Source organism: Leptidea sinapis, chromosome 33, assembly GCF_905404315.1.
Source record: "Leptidea sinapis chromosome 33, ilLepSina1.1, whole genome shotgun sequence".
Lineage (NCBI taxonomy): Eukaryota > Metazoa > Arthropoda > Insecta > Lepidoptera > Pieridae > Leptidea > Leptidea sinapis.
This window is the reverse complement of record NC_066297.1, coordinates 9,583,800-9,600,359: the sequence shown is the minus strand read 5'-3', so window position 1 is coordinate 9,600,359 and position 16,560 is coordinate 9,583,800. Positions and strand designations below refer to the sequence as shown.

The 16,560-nt window shown below is 37.0% G+C and overlaps 1 protein-coding gene across 2 annotated transcripts in view; it reads right to left on the bottom strand.

Annotated features, from left to right (window-relative positions):
* LOC126974701 (DENN domain-containing protein 2A-like) overlaps window positions 1–16,560 on the bottom strand; it is a 65,114-nt gene that overhangs the window by 5,067 nt on the left and 43,487 nt on the right. For both annotated transcript variants that reach the window (XM_050822278.1, XM_050822279.1), the window contains 8 exons: window positions 8,694–8,802; window positions 7,542–7,963; window positions 6,020–6,159; window positions 4,450–4,546; window positions 3,666–4,048; window positions 1,769–1,918; window positions 1,160–1,334; window positions 42–317 (listed from right to left, as the gene is read on the bottom strand). In XM_050822278.1, coding sequence (XP_050678235.1) covers window positions 42–317; window positions 1,160–1,334; window positions 1,769–1,918; window positions 3,666–4,048; window positions 4,450–4,546; window positions 6,020–6,159; window positions 7,542–7,963; window positions 8,694–8,802 — 1,752 coding nt within the window. The remainder of the gene's footprint in view (window positions 1–41; window positions 318–1,159; window positions 1,335–1,768; window positions 1,919–3,665; window positions 4,049–4,449; window positions 4,547–6,019; window positions 6,160–7,541; window positions 7,964–8,693; window positions 8,803–16,560) is intronic.

The window sequence follows — 16,560 nt, the reverse complement described above, 5'->3', positions numbered from 1 at the left end:
ATTGAGAGGCTCAGACAAGCAAAAAATATAAAAGAACTCACATCAAAAACAACACCATTCCTCCCCAAATCACCGTCCTTCATCTCCCGCTCCTCGAAGAACCTCCAGAAATCCCCCAGGATGTCCACAAAGAACCTCAGGAAGGCCTCGGAGATCATCACGTTCCTAGTCTTCGTGTCCTGCCCGTCCTTCTGTTTGTTCGTCTCCATCTGGAGTGACGTCTTTAGCGTTTTGTAGCTGTTCGTCGGCAATATCGTTGATTCGTCCCCTTGATAGAATATGACTTTGCTTGGATTCCTCAGATCTATCAGCATACCCTGAAAAAATATATGCTACGAATAAATAATTGATTTTTTTTATGAAAATAAGAGTCAAGATGAGCAGGACGTTTAGCTGATGGTAATTGATACGCCCCGCCTATTACAATGCGGTGCCGCTCAGGATTCTTGAAAAACCCCAAAATTTTTGAATGTCACTACAACTGCGCTCGTTACCTTGAGATAGTAAGTCTCATTTGCCCAGTAATTTCACTAGCTACGGCGCCCTTCAGACCAAAATACAGTAATGCTTACACATTACTACTGAAAACATACATCACATATTTGTTCCCTTTGGGGTGGAGACGATTGGTTCTTGGGGTTCGTCATCAGCAGGCGGCGTACCGAACTGGCAGCTGACCCAAGGTTTGGTTCTTACAGGGGCGTGCATTGGCTTTCTAGCAAGGTAGGCACTGTAGATCCAACTAGAAGCTTTAGTCCGACAGTACGACATAAGGTCTATGAAACGCTACTTGCTTCGTATATGCAATCTGTACACTGCCTACCGTAGGTAGTAAATTAACTTTAACACTAGTGCTATATTTATTTAGGTTCATAACGACGTAGGCTCTGCCTGGTTGCCTATATGATATGCACGCCCCTGGGTTCGTATGCCGTGAAGCAGTAATGTGCAACCATTATGGTGTTTCTGTCTGAAGGGCGCTGTAGCTAGTGAAATTACTGAGCAAATAAGATTTAACATGTTATATCTCAAAGTGACGAGCGCAATTGTAGTGCCGCTCAGAATTTTTGGGTTTTTCAAGATTCCTGAGCGGCATTAGATTGTACTACACAGGTCGTCTCGTCCCTCATTGTCATAAAAAAAGTGACGTCGTCGTCACCTCTTCAAAGTTGACAGTGGTGTAGTCAGTGTCTGTGATCATGCCGGCCAGGATCGGCAGGGGCGCCTCCAGCACGTCTCGCTGTATCTCCGAAGGTATCGTGGAGATCAGGGGCTGCTGCCACACGAACGGGTAGAGCGCGCTCTGGAGTGCCTCCATGCATGAGGACACCAGGCTGCGGACAGCATCATAAAATCAAAATTAAAGTCAAATAAATTTTTGCGGTCATCAAACAAAACTATCAGCTGTGAAATCAGCAGCAGCCCTATGAAACATTAAATTAATTATATATACTAAAATTGATAAGTTAATAATATAAACACGTGCATTTTTGAAAAATTAAATTTCAAATTTTATTTTTTTATAACAAAAACATTACAAAGCTAAAATATATAGTCGTAATGCCAGTTTTATGTCAACATGGTGTTTATGTTATCTGTCTTTAACTGTCAACGCTAAAATGTTTGAATAGCAAAAGCTCTCAATTTGGCATTTTTGACTGACAGTTGAAAGATATAGCTTTGGAAATAACCAATAAAAATCTGTGTATACCGCTCCTTGCGATAAATGCTGTAAAGACGAAGAAATATTTGACATTTTAGCACTCACCCCAACTGATCACTCATAATGATGACCTTTCTCTCCAGCAACAGAGATCCGAACACTTTGACGACCAAGCCAGCGCCAAAAGAGTCCAGCAGTATCGACATATTGTCCTCATCTGCGCGCGGTTCAATGGGCCTCTTTATTATACTCGTTCTGAAATAAAACACTATCGGTGTTATTACAAATAAATAATTTAAACATGGTTTATACACGTGTTTTGTTAAACAACACTTGTCTAACTATTTAAACGACGTCTAATCTAGCAGTTCATCTTTTTCGCTAAGCAAACCGTTCACAGATTAGGCGTTCGTTTATTCTCAAGTGATCCATTTAAGGCAAAAGTCAAAATAACCATGCAACACGTAATAAAATTGAACCTATGGGGATACAGTACACCCAACCCCCATAACTGTATAAATAATTATAATAATAACTAGCTGACCCAGCAAACGTTGTATTGCCGATATTAAAATCGCGATACAAAAGTAACTGTTAATCGCAGATGGGTGAAAATTTGAAGTTGTATGTATTTTTTAATGCTGACTCATAATCAAACAAATTAAAAAAAAAATCAAAACAATTAAAAAAAAATCGTATGGACCACCCTTAACATTTAGGGGGATGAAATAGATGTTGTCCGATTCTCAGAACTACCCAATATGCACTCAAAATTTCATGAGAATCGGTCAAGCCGTTTCGGAGGAGTTCAAAGTTTAACACCATGACACAAGAATCTTATATATTAGATATAGAAGCTAATAAGCGAGCAAGTGTTGGTAGTAACTTACCGGCTTCCCATCGTGAAACCTGTGTGGGTTGTTATTACTACCAATATCTATCACTTACACACCTACACACTTGCTCACTTACTAGCTTCTATATTATTATCATAACTAAACTATCTAGTATCTGTAATACGATGTATTTGTACATATTGTGTATAGAGAGTGTTCGGAATATAATATAAACAGTTGTCCTAAAGTGCAGTGTGTTGTATCTTTATAAACTAACTCCCTTATATGGGGATATAGTACACCCGATCCCCATAACCCTTTATTTTGTTTATAAATTCTAACGAAGCACAACATAAAATGAAGTGTTAAGGAACAATTAAAGGAACGGAGTGCAATTGTTGTCAGCTGTCATCTATCTGCCATCATAATATAATCTAAACCTTCTTAGTTAGATACGTCTTAGACAAGACTCAGCTTGTGCTTAAATATAAGCAATTTCTAAAGATTGTTTAGCACGCTAAACAACAGAAAGGTACAGATTTGTAAAAAGAACTTTTTAAAAACAAGTTTTCAACACATGCTAAACTTTTTTGTAATAACACAGATTAGGTTTAACATACATATTTGACAGTACGAATTAAATCTGAACTGCGCGCTGCCAAACAAGGCGCGGAAGGATCAAACAAGGCGCGGAAGGACCAAACAAGGCGCGGAAGGACCAAACAAGGCGCGGAAGGACCAAACAAGGCGCGGAAGGACCAAACAAGGCGCGGAAGGACCAAGCAAAGCGCAGAAGGATAATAACCAGCCCTCTCTTTCCTTTACATTAAATGTAACTTTACTCGTATACAGGGTGTAATAGTTAAGGGAGACCAGGCGATGATTCTATAACTTTAATAGATATTCAAAAACTTTGAACTGATATCGAAAGTTCGTTACCTAATCACTACAATGACATCAATAACTTTTAAAAATCAAACGAGGAGTATTCAAAATTTTGATATTAAACACTCCCATACATTTGTATGAGATTTAATTTTAAATTTTGATTGCCTTTAGAGTGCCGAAATATACGTTTTTCCGGAATTATCGGCTCCTGTCATTCCTCTGGCATTGAGGCCAGCGATGATCAATTACTTAATATTAAAAAAAAAATAAGAACTTACTTCGTATTGCCAAGGCTGATCATAACCCTCTTCGGCGCATTGTTGTTCTCCAGATCGTAGAAATCCGGCAGCACGTGCTTCTCCAAACTCTCTCTCTTCACTTGAATCTCCCTCTCTTCAGATTTCTCCCTCTCCACTTCACTCTCCGTTTCCAACTCTCGCCTAACGCGAATATTTATCGAACAATCGCTTCGCGGCATGGTCCTCGATCGAGAGACCTCACTGTTCGGCGAATTTCGAATTTTCTCCCGTTTCTCCGTTCGATTGTACGTAATTGTAATCTGTTCCCCGGAATTCGGGAAATCCGTTTCGAACAGCTGTTGCAGTATTTGATTTATTTCGATCTCGGGGTTGCCATGGTGTGACTCTATTTCTTGAAGTATCTGAAATAGTAATAACGTATTCTAAACTATTTTCTGTGATTAACACGAGTGTTACCCATTGAATTAATAAAACAATAAATGATTAAAACGTATAATTGTAATTGTGTTTTTACATCCGTTTTTTGCGTAAAAGTTACATTTTTATTATTATTTTAGCTAACCCGACGTTTCGAAACCTTTTCAGAGCACGTTTCCAGCGGTTGACAGGACGAGATAGTATTTGTCGAGATAGTTTAATATGCAAAATACTATACACTAAAGCTAATGCCAAGTGTGGCTGACAGCTTACGACTTGTCAATCAAAATCGGTAACAGTAACAATAGATTCACATACATATAAATTAAATTACTAACAACGGCTCAATTTATACAGGCACCATATACTTTAAAAGTGTACATACTTTGTAATAGAACCCAGGCGATCTATATTTTCCTATTAAACAGTAACACAGCGGTAGGCATGTAGTGGCGCCCTCTGGCAGCACGCGGCGACAATAACTGGAAACAAAAACAAATCAATCATGAAGGTATTTTAGTACAAATGTATAATATAAGCACATTTTATGTTGTATCTCTTACCAAGTTATTTATGCAATTTCTCATACCAAATGGATGTCAAAGTGACAGCTGTCAAATGTCTGTGACTACAATAATCTTAAGACTAAGATATTTGTAAAAAGGCATAAAAGGCATTTATTTTCTCAAAATTGATTCCTTTATAATTCTATTTGATGTCATTTCTAATGACATGTAGTCACAGACATTTACGAATTGTCCTATCAAAGCCAAATAAAATTTATTCAAATAGGCTTAATCTCAGTGTTTTTAAATGTAGGATAATTCCTCATCAGATTAAGATGAACCCACCACTGTTTCCTTTTTCATCCGACTTCAAAAAAGAGGAGGTTCTCAATTCGTCGGTAAGTTTTTTTAATGTTTGTAATATCAGAACTTTCGTCTGGGTGAAATGATTTTGATAATTATTTTTTTATTTGAAAGCTGGTCCGAGCGGTTCCCAATTTGAAAACTGATGGCATCCATGAAAAAAACATAAAAAGTCTTAAATTTTCTATAAGTATGTGCGCGACAAATTTACGGATAACTCAATATCGCGCTTACAGATTACTAAGATTCCTTTTTTAATTGGAAAGGATATACTTCAAAGATACTGGTACAAAGTTTTTGTTAGGCTCTGATTAATGGGATCCATGACAAAGTAACGGAACTATTCAATTCTTAGGAGCAAATTAACGATACTCGGCCGAATCTTTTTTATGCTATCTGGATTTTGGGTTACCTACCGTAACGTCGTTATGGTCAAGTAATTGTCGTAGTCGAATATGATGATCAATGGAGCTCCTTAACGACTTACGGTAATGGTGCGATCTGTGGCAGAATTTCTAACTGTAATCAAATTGTTCATTGCTGCATGGCAAAATTTAGTAAATCTACACATATTTAGACAAATTAATAGTTAGTGTACTTCAGATTCACAAAAAAAAAACTAGCAAATTAATTGCGTATTTTTATACAATCTACAATTAAGCTAATTCTAGTTACGATTATTGTACATGTTTTGGAGTTGTTGTAACAACATACATAGTTATACCACATAGGGCACCGATTCTAAAAGTAACAATAATCGTAACTAGAATTAGGTCAATTAATGAGATTGTATAATAATACGCAATAAATTTTATAGTTTTTAGAGTATATTATATCTATTCTTTTGGAATAGTGTTTTTGAAGTCGGTTGTTTTTTTGTTTAAATTTTCTCATGAACTTTCTTTTCCTATTTACATAGATCAGTAGTGCTATGTATCGAGGTTCATTTTGATACCGTCTCAGAGTAGAGCGGCGACTCTGGTGTCTGTATGGTGTGTAGTATGGCTTACGGACACCACGGCGGCGCTACTACGGCCATGGTGTCCCGGTGAAATATAGCCCTCACTGTCATAATTCTTAACTCACCCATAAGAACGTTCACCTCTCTCATCGGTCAGCACCAGAGAGTAACACTGCGCCGTCTTCTCCGCCGTCCATTCCCCCAGGGAGCCAGGGCTCAGCGTCTCCGGAAATATGAGGTTCTCGATGTGCGGCGGAACTTGAACCTGGAAATATTATTTTGAAAGAACTTGAATTAAAAATACGCAATTCAGTTTGCAATTTTGTACTTTGTAACACAACAATTATATTAATAAAGTATATGGGTATATTTTTTTTTTAGTTTATTGGCCAATACAGAACAAATTTTTATGAAATAAGTACCACGAAAACCTCACGGGTTTATCTGGGTACCTGGAGCCATTCAATTTATATTTAAAGTTTCAATTCTTTTTTTAAAATCCTATCATTTTTTCAGGAAGTATCTTTTAAAGCGAGTTTTGATTTTCGTGGTATTTATGTACATTTCTTGCAGCTCTTTGGGCAGTTCGTTAATGTAATCTGGTATTATGTAATTGACCGTTCTCTTCCCATATTTATTATTATTTTTTGGTAAAATGTATTTGTGATTTATATCAAGTTGTCGTAAACCTAAGGGCCTATTTTTTTCGATTAACAGGGTGGGATTATTAATTTCTGTTAAAATAGAAAATTTATATATATATATATATAGATCTTTATAATACACATTCATGACACAACAATGTCCAAAGAGCTAGGTTATAAATATCTTTCAGATTTGTTTTGCAGGATCTTGTCAAGTTAAAATACGTGTTTATATTTCTAAAATAAAATAGTGTAGGGTTATATAACACTAAACAAAACTTAAACTTATAACTATCTAATATCATTCAACAGAACGTAGGTACTATCGACAACATAGAATCGTGATCCAACTTAATGTCATTTTCCAACTGTCGTAATAAAGGCCGGAACGTCTTACCGCGGCACAAACCGTCAAATATTATTTATGTTTTAATCATTTTGTATGGTGCATGTCGTACTAGAGCGGCGCTGCAGTCGGTAATTTATTCCACAAAAAATTAAAAACGCGCGGTACACACACCATTTTACAAGAGTTCCTACCTAGGTCAGGGATCCACCATCTCCGATCCCACAGCTAAACCCTTTTTTAATTTTATTATAATAAAAAAAAACTATTGAATAAATTAATAACACTTTCGTGAGCCATTATTAACTTATTTATAAATACGGGGTGCACGGTTGCCAAAATTTGACACCAATAGTGACACAGTGTCAGTGATTCCGTGCTCGTCACCACCGGCGCATCCCGCGCACTACCAGCACAAGTCCGCAGTAAGAGGTGGGACGTTATCGCGAATCCACTACACTAACCCTGATGAAGGACCTCCGAATGGTCCGAAACTAGTCGGTACCCACACCGGTAAAACGTGAGTAGCCGTATTCATAAATAAAATATGGAATAATAAACTAATATAGTACATAATTAACATAGTAAATTTGGTAAGTTAAGCTATATGCAGCGAGTGTGAAGAAATAAAAATAAAGTATTTGTACTAGTAGTTACCTGACTCGGGAACACACTCTTCACATAGGCCTGCCCGCTCATGTAGTTCAAGCCCACCAGCAGGCACACATTGAACAGGCCTCTCTCCCGCGGCACGAACGGCAGCTCAATGTCGACACATCCCGCCTTTTCATGGACACTCACATTATCTCCAACGTCTTCGCTATCCACAGACAGATTCGCGTCAACAGCGTCATCCATTTTCTTGGCCAGATTGCTCTGCGATGTTCTAAAGCTTTTCCAGGACCTAAACGTGCAGTAGGGGTTGTCTACGACCTCGGATCTGTAGGAGCAGATTGATGTCTGGTGCCTGTATCGAAGCGAGCGGGAGTTCTTCGGCTCCAGGTATGCAACTCTTGAGGAGACGCGGCGTACATAGTTCTTTCTTTTCTCGGTTAGGCTTCGTGTTAGCTTCACAGATTCTGAAATATTAAATAAGTTAACGTTGAGATGGCTTCTACAGAACAAAGAAAAAAAGCCAAATTGGCTTCGAAGAAACTGGGCGTCATAAAAAAAGGCAATACGTCAAGCCAACCCTACAATTCTAGCGCTCTACAAAAGGGCCACACATGGAGTATTGCTGTCATTTTTGGTCTGGCGCACCCTAGTATCATGTCCAATCCATTTGACCGCGAGCAACGCAGAGCTAACTCGGTTAGTCCGGGAGTACTGTGAACGGCGCGATCACCTGGAGTTGCGTAGGGACGTCGCTACATTGTGTGTCTTCTACCACATTCATTCACACCGAGTGTTCCGAAAAGCTGATTGACCTAATTCCTGTCGCCGAATTCCTCCATCGCACTACACGCTTCAAATTAGGATATCATCCCTATCCCCATCTGAACGTGTGGCGTTCCTCCACAGTGCGGTTTTCAAGGTTTTTTCCCCGTACTACAACGCTGTGGAATGAGCTTCCTTGTGCGATGGTTCCGAGACGGAGAAGACCGACAACGGTCTTGTGATTGCTCTATACGTATTTCAAGAGAATATAGGTGGCGGTGACCACTTAACATCAGGTGACCCGTACGCTTATTTGCCATCCTCTATATTTATTTCATGCTTGGCTTAAAGGACTTGTATCCAAAGCCATTAACAAATTAAAAAAAAAAGACGCGAGGTGCCCATTTAATTCATACTCGCTGTAGCAATTACCTTCGCTAGTTGTATCTGACAGATCAGTGGGGAAGCTGCCGGGTTTGTTCTCGTCCATGTTGCAGGCTGCTGTGACAGTTTCGTAGATCTCCGTCATGAGACGATTCAGCTGTGAACAAATATAGCGGTTATTAGATAAACTATCTGCTGAATACAAGTAACAGAACAGTAGCGTAACTCAGCGGTCTCCAAGAAATTTATACCTACGTAGCGCTAGGGTTGGTACATCCAATAATATTGACGGCGCGGACGACGTGACGCAGCTAATTTAACTCGAACAGCGCCCAGTCACAGCGGCGTACGGCGTGCCACTCAATAGTTCTGTCTCCCCAAGATTGCTTAGTGGCCGTGTGTATGTGTGCGTGCGTTGATGCGGGCGCTCTAGTATGAAGTTTAGAAATACTGTTCTATTACTGTATTGCGCTACAAGCCAGTAGTGAAAACTTGATCAAGGTAATTTTTTGTTCTATATTCATAATTATAATATTTGTTTCCACAGACCGCGCTCACTTATAGCCTAAACACATTTGGCACGGCCGAACCATCAGACGCTGCACCAAGAACGCACACATACACACGATTTACACGGCTGCTAAACAATCTTGGGAAGACAAAACTTGAGTGCTACGCCGTACGCCGCCGAGACTGGTCCGAATAGATAACGAAAGCAAGGGAGAAAGCCTTGCCTGGATATAGCGAAGGCCTTTGATCGTGTATGGCACCAAGGCGCTTCTCTCAAAACTTGCACCATTTGGGCTTCCCGAGAGGTTATGCAAGTGGACCTCCAGCTTCCTCACTGGGCGCAGCATACAAGTCGTTGGTGACGGTTTTTGCTCGAACGCGAAGCCCGTGAACGCTGGAGTGCCCCAAGGCTGTGTGCTATCTCCTACACTGTTTCTTATGCATATCAATGATATGTTGGACACCTCCAACATACATTGCTATGCAGACGACAGCACTGGTGATGCCGTATACACAGGCCATGCAGGTCTCTCTCGGGAAATCGTCGACCAGTGCCGGAAGAAACGCTCCTGTGATTCCTCTGGTTGCAAGAGAATGTAGACGGCGGTTATCATTCAACATCAGGTGACCCTTACGCACGTTTGTTCTCCTCTTCCATAAAAAAAAACTTACGTAGAGATTACCAAAAGTAAGTAATAAATGAAAACACGCAGACTTAATCATTGAAGTACCTACTTGTTTATATCTTATGAATATGCTTTGCAGACCTTTTCTGTTTATTTTAATACTGATAAAGTTATAATGTAATTAAAATAATAGTTTGTGACTGATATTATTTTATGTTTGTATTTAATTGGTACACGAAACTCGCCTGGGTTGTTGATTATAAATAAAAAATGTCTAAATGTTATTTAACTTAGATAATTTATACGACTAGATACAGCCAAAAGGCCAGGTTTTTACAACTTAGGTGTGCGTCTTACACTCGCGATTTGTATGTCACTTTGTGTTAGTGTACGTGCATTACTCAAAATAGAGGTTTACTGTCAAACTCAACTTTTCACAGCTCTCTCATCATCTCAGTCAATCTAGACGTGTAAATGATCTAAGTTATTTAACTATGATTTAGTTAAATGGATCCAAGATTTTAATTCGTCTACCAACTATTGAACGGTGTTCAAAGAGAATCTTTCTAAATTCTATTTGTACTTTTTATGGTTGACACCTTTTCGTTTCACCAACTGTAAAACTCATGTTAAATCATTATATTTTTAGGAGAAGCATTAGACTCAAGTCAAAAGAAGTCCTACGAAATATTTAAGTAAAAATTATGAGCCTAATGGTGAAAAAATTAGTAATGAAATATGTTATGGAGATTTTTTTATGAAAATAAGTGACGAGACAAGCAGCACAGGAAGCCGGCTAGATTATGGATACCACAACGGCGCCTATTTCTGCCGTGAAGCAGTAATGTGTAAACATTACTGTGTTTCGGTCTGAAGGGCGCCTAACTAGGGAAATTACTGGGCAAATGAGACTTGACAACTTATGTCTTAAGGCGATGAGCGCAATTGTAGTGCCGCCCAGAATGTTTGGGTTTTTCAAGAATCCTAAGCGGCTCTGCATTGTAATGGGTAAGGCGTATCAATCACCATCAGCTGAACGACCTGCTCGTCTCGGCCCTTATTTTCATAAAAAAAAAAAAACTAAATATATGGGAGTGTTTAATATCAAAGTATTGAATACTTCACGTTTGATTTATAAAAAGTTTTTGATGTCATTGTCGTGATTAGGTAACGTACTTTTAATAATGAATTACGGAGTAATCGCCTGGTCATACATAACGATTACATCTGTATAGGTTTTTCTATGTCGAAAAAATATATGTTACATATAAGTAATGTCAGCAATATTATAATATTGATTACTTGATCTGGTAACAAGCGCTACCAACGTCATGAACTGCCACGTCATGAACTCATTACTGTGTTAGTAAAGTTATTTTATATATAATTATCACTGATTAGTTATAACTAATAGCATATAATATTCAGATCTTTAGTTAACTTGATTCAGGTAAGTTAGTTGGCACTACAGCAGTGCCAACTGACAGTAATTGGTAGCATCACCACGGTAGACGGTCGTGCGCTATATAAGCCAGAGCGCTTAGTTCGAGTGGGCATTACTTATTGTGAATTGTAAGAGGACACTATGCCCGTCACTATAATTGTCAGTGATTCTAAGTGGAAATTTTAACATACAGATATAACAGTTTTATTATGTGCGTTTAAATTACCAACCCCTTCTACAGTAGCCAATATATTATCTTATATATAAAATCGTGTCACAATGTTCGTTCCCGTACTCCTCCGAAACGTCTCGACCGATTCTCATGAAATTTTGTGAGCATATTGAATAGGTCTGAGAATCGGCCAACATCTTATTTTCATACCCATTTTAATAAGGGTTGTTCACCCTTAATTTTTTTTAAATTATTGGATGAAGTTTTTTGTTTTTATTTTTTTATAATGTGGCATTAAAAAATACATACAATTTCAAATTTTCATCAATCTACGATCAACAGTTACTTTTGTATCACGATTTTAATATCGGCAATACAACGTTTGCTGGGTCAGCTAGTCATATATAAAAATGTCTAATACACGCTGCATCTTATGATATAAGTATTAATCGGATCGGTTCAATAGTTTTCGCAGACCGCAGTATAACCAAAGGAAAAAAACCGGTTCTACATTTAAAAGTAATAAGACTTCTTATCAATGAGGTAAACACTTATATCTATGTATATTATGTGCAGATTTTTTTGTCTCTCTATCATGTTACTGATAACGTCCTTACGTAATATCCACAGTTTATGACGCAATACTATTTTGATGAAACAGCTGATAAATTAGGCTAGTTCAACAGTGGTAATAACATTTCCGTATGTTGTCGCTCTTGAGTACCTAACTACTTTTAATCTCAGATTCCATTTCCCGCAAACTGTCAACGTTTAGCTAGAGTTGAGTGCTTCGGCGATAGTCAGCATGGTGTAATATATATGTCGTTGTATGATAAAAACAGTGATTTGGTCAAATCCCAGAAGATGTTAAAATAACAACACGATTTTATCATTTCTCTAAACAAAACTAATTGCCAGAGTTGGTTCCGTGAAATGACAATAAGGTTTATTTGGTAAGACAAAGCCAAGTAGCCCCAAGCACAGCCAAGTAGAAGCCCCATATTAGAAAAAAAAAACCACGAATGGGTTCTTCCACCTAACCTGTCCGTTTTACATCCTAAGTTCTTCTAGTCGCGTCACTCATTGTCATTTCACGGAACCAACTCTGGCTTTTGTTCAAATCACTAGATTTGTTTAGAGAAATGATAAAATCGTGTTGTTCTTTAAATATACTCCGTGATTTGATCAAATCACTTAGGGAATTGACCAAACCTCTGTTATTATCATTTCCCTGCGACATAAACACCATAAACTTGTTATGCATACTACTCCGTTAAGTCGAGTTAGTAAGTGTAATATTGAGCGATGTATATTATGTTTTTACAAAACCAGAAAATGTACAAAACAAAATGTGTTACCTAATTCAAAAGAATTGTTAAAAACATTTGTGTAGTAAAGATTATTATAACCTAAATTATTTTCTTAATGATCCCACAGACTGGATATGGAGCGAACACCCTCAGGTTATTTAATAAAAAATTTTACTGTACGATACTACATAATATGTATATTGTTTCTAAATTAAGAAAAAAAATAACTCTGAGTTTATTGCGCCCGTTTCGAGGCAATATTTCGAATGTATGTTAGTTTTGGACGTTCAATAACTGATTTCAAATCCTATTTTGAATAAAAATATTTGTTCTAAAGACGATCTTGAATGGCTCGTCCTTTTAGACTTTCAATTAATGATTGTTTTCGTTGTTTCGCGATAAAGGTTCATCCGATGGGTTGGGATGTCTGTTTACTTGAGTAACTGCAAATCTCTAGTTAAATGATATGAGTAATAAGAAGTCCCCCTGAAAAATAGAATTTTACCAGTGGGAGGCATCCAATAAAAAGGCATTTATTTTCTCAAAATTGATTCCTTTAGAATTCATTTTGATGTCATTTCTTATACTACTAGATACTACTACCGCTTCGGAAACAAATGGCGCTCTGAGAGAGAAGAAGCGGCGCAAGAAACTCTCCCAGCATTCTATTTTTATGCGCTCTTTTCAATAAAAATATACAATATTGTACAGTCGCTATAAAATAATCACAATCTAGTCCCAGGCTGTCCGATCATTTAGATATTCAGCAGTGGAGTAATAGGATTTACGACAGAGCCATTATTTTATAAAACATTTAAATTTATTTATAGATAATGCCTGAACAGTGGCTGGGACTTTATTGTAGATGTGTATACATTTACCCTTAAAGCTATTATGTATCTTATGAAGCCTACTAGAATTAGTTACAAGCAATCCCTTATTTCTAGTGTTATAATAATGAAAATCACTATTAAGAGCAAAAAGGTGACGATTTTTGTGAACATATATTAAATTTTCATAAATGTACTGACAATAAACAGTCATAATATTTATTTCTTTAAATTTTTCTTTGAGAGACTGTCTATAACCAAGCTGATATATAGCACGAACAGCTCTTTTTTGCAGTGCAAACACTATATCAATGTCAGCAGCATGACCCCATAGTAATATACCGTACGTCATGATGCTGTGAAAATAACTAAAGTACACTAATCTAGCGGTCGCAACATTCGTGTACTCTCTAATCTTTCTAACTGCATATGCTGCAGAGCTGAGTCTATCTGCTAGATGGGTAATATGTGGACCCCACTGAAGCTTTTTATCTAAAGTGATACCGAAGAAGACCGTAGTGTCCACAAGTTCCAATCTCTGGTCATTTATAAGTACGTTGGTTTGTACCTCCGCTGTGTTTGGTGTAATGAACCGTAAACACTTGTTTTTTTACTATTTAAGTGCAGATTATTCGTCTCAAACCAACGCACTATCTTTGAGAGTGCATTGCTTACCTCGTCATCAATATCCTCACGTCACTTCACTTTAAAAATAAGTGAAGTATCATCAGCAAACAATACAATCTCATGGCTATCATCTACCACAAACGGTAGATCGTTAATATATATAAGAAACAAGAAAGGACCGAGAATAGAACCCTGTGGAACACCTATTCCCATAGGTTTACCCGAAGACCGTTTGCCATTTACATCGACTATCTGAACTCTTTCGCTTAAATATGATTTTAACAGATTTAGGGCTCTATTTTTCACTCCATAATGCTTTAGTTTTAGGAGTAAAGTTTCATGGTGGACGCAGTCAAATGCTTTTGACAAATCACAAAAAATGCCCAATGCATCCTGTGACTCTTCCCAGGCGTCAAAGATGTGCTCAATGAGTCTAGTACCCGCATTAATTGTTGATAAGCCCCTAGTGAAACCAAACTGATTTTTGTTCATTAATTTACAAAAATGCATTTGTAGCTGTTGAAACAAAAGTTTTTCAAAAATTTTACTAAAAACAGGCAGCACTGAAATAGGTCTGAAATTAGCAGGGACAAAAGAACTGCCCGATTTAAACAAAGGTATAACTTTGCTGTATTTCATGAGGTCAGGGAACACACCCTCGTCTATGCATTCATTAAATATTATTGCTAATTCAGGTGCTATAATGTCAAGTATGTATTTTACAATATAAGTCGAATGGCCCCATAGGTCTTTTGTATTTTTTTGGTTAATTAATTTAAAGATATTTATTATATCGCTACCTGTAACATACTTAAATTTTAAATCAGTGGAAGATACTGGTACGTGTAATTTAAGCATATCATGTGCTGCTTTTGGCGAAGAGTTAAGGTATTTGGTCGTGACAATCGGGATTTCGGAGAAGTATTTATCAAATTCATTTGCAATTTCTATTTCCGAATTTATAACGCGATTATTAATATTTAAACAGATAGAGGTGTTACGGCAATTCGATCTACCAGTTTCATTGTTAATTACACTCCAAGTCGCTTTTACTTTATTATTACTGTTTTTAATTTTATCTGCAATGAAACGTGTTTTCGCTTCATGACAAACTATTTTAAAGAGCTTGGAGTATTTTTTTACATATATTTTAAATTCTTCACTATTATTGTAATGTTTCTCATAATACAGGTCATATAAGCGTTTACGACTTTTGTGGATACCCATTGTTGCCCAATCATTAAAACTATGTTTGTTGTTTACTGTCAACGTTACTGGAGTAAAAATCCTGTCAAATTCCTCACAGAAGGAATTGAAGACTAAGTTGTAGTGAAAATTTGCAGTTTCGCCACAGTGTAAAAATGGTATCGTATTTACCAAATTATTTCTAAACCTCTCAAGACGGCTACCCGTAACTGGTATAATCGTCACCTTTTTTGGTCTGACATTGTACAATCTTGTATTTACTTTTATAAGTTGCCCACTATGGTCGGACTGAAGATTATTAATTATGAGTTTACTAGTAATAGTAACATCTGTAAAAATATTATCTAAACAGGTTGCTGTTGTAGAAGTGATTCTAGTAGGTTCCCAAAATACATTGAACAAATTAAAACTTTGAAATAAATTTTTAAGGCTAGTACAATTGGCCGAAGGTTCAAGCAAGTTTATATTAAAATCTCCACACACTATAATTGACTTGCTAGTTTTGCTAAATTTTGATAGTACCTCCTCCATTCTATGTTGGAACTGTTCATATGATGCAGTGGGGGGGCGGTATACACTTACAATAATAAATTGCTCTAGTTCTATACAAGCTATCTCAATTAGTTGTTCTTTAGAGAGATTAACAATATCTCTTCTATTTTTACATTTTAATCTATTATTAATAATAATTATGGAACCTCCATGTATTGCCCTACTTCTACAAAACGAACTGACTACTTTATGTTCTCTAAAACTAAACTGGAGCTGATGACTCTTACGCCAATGTTCTGTAATACATAATATATCTATATTACAGCAGCTCAAAAACAGTTCAATTTCTAATTCCTTACTTGAGATACCTTGTATATTCTGGTGAACAATATTTATGAGCTTTATATTATGATTATCTATAGCAGTAACATTTATATTTGGTGAATGTTGCCTATTTTGTATGATATTGCAAGAGTTGTCCTCCCTTGTCAAATAACTTAATTTAAATTAATTGAAGAAAAATCTTCATTGTTATATTTTTGTACATTAGTACTAATACATTCCCCAATAGGGGCTTGTATGTCGATTATTTTACAATTTTGTCCAATAGAGGCATGTTTATTAAATAATACTACAGAGGAAGTAGTTTGTTGACTAAGACTATAAGCTACTAAAGTAGCCAGCTGTCGCTTAACTCT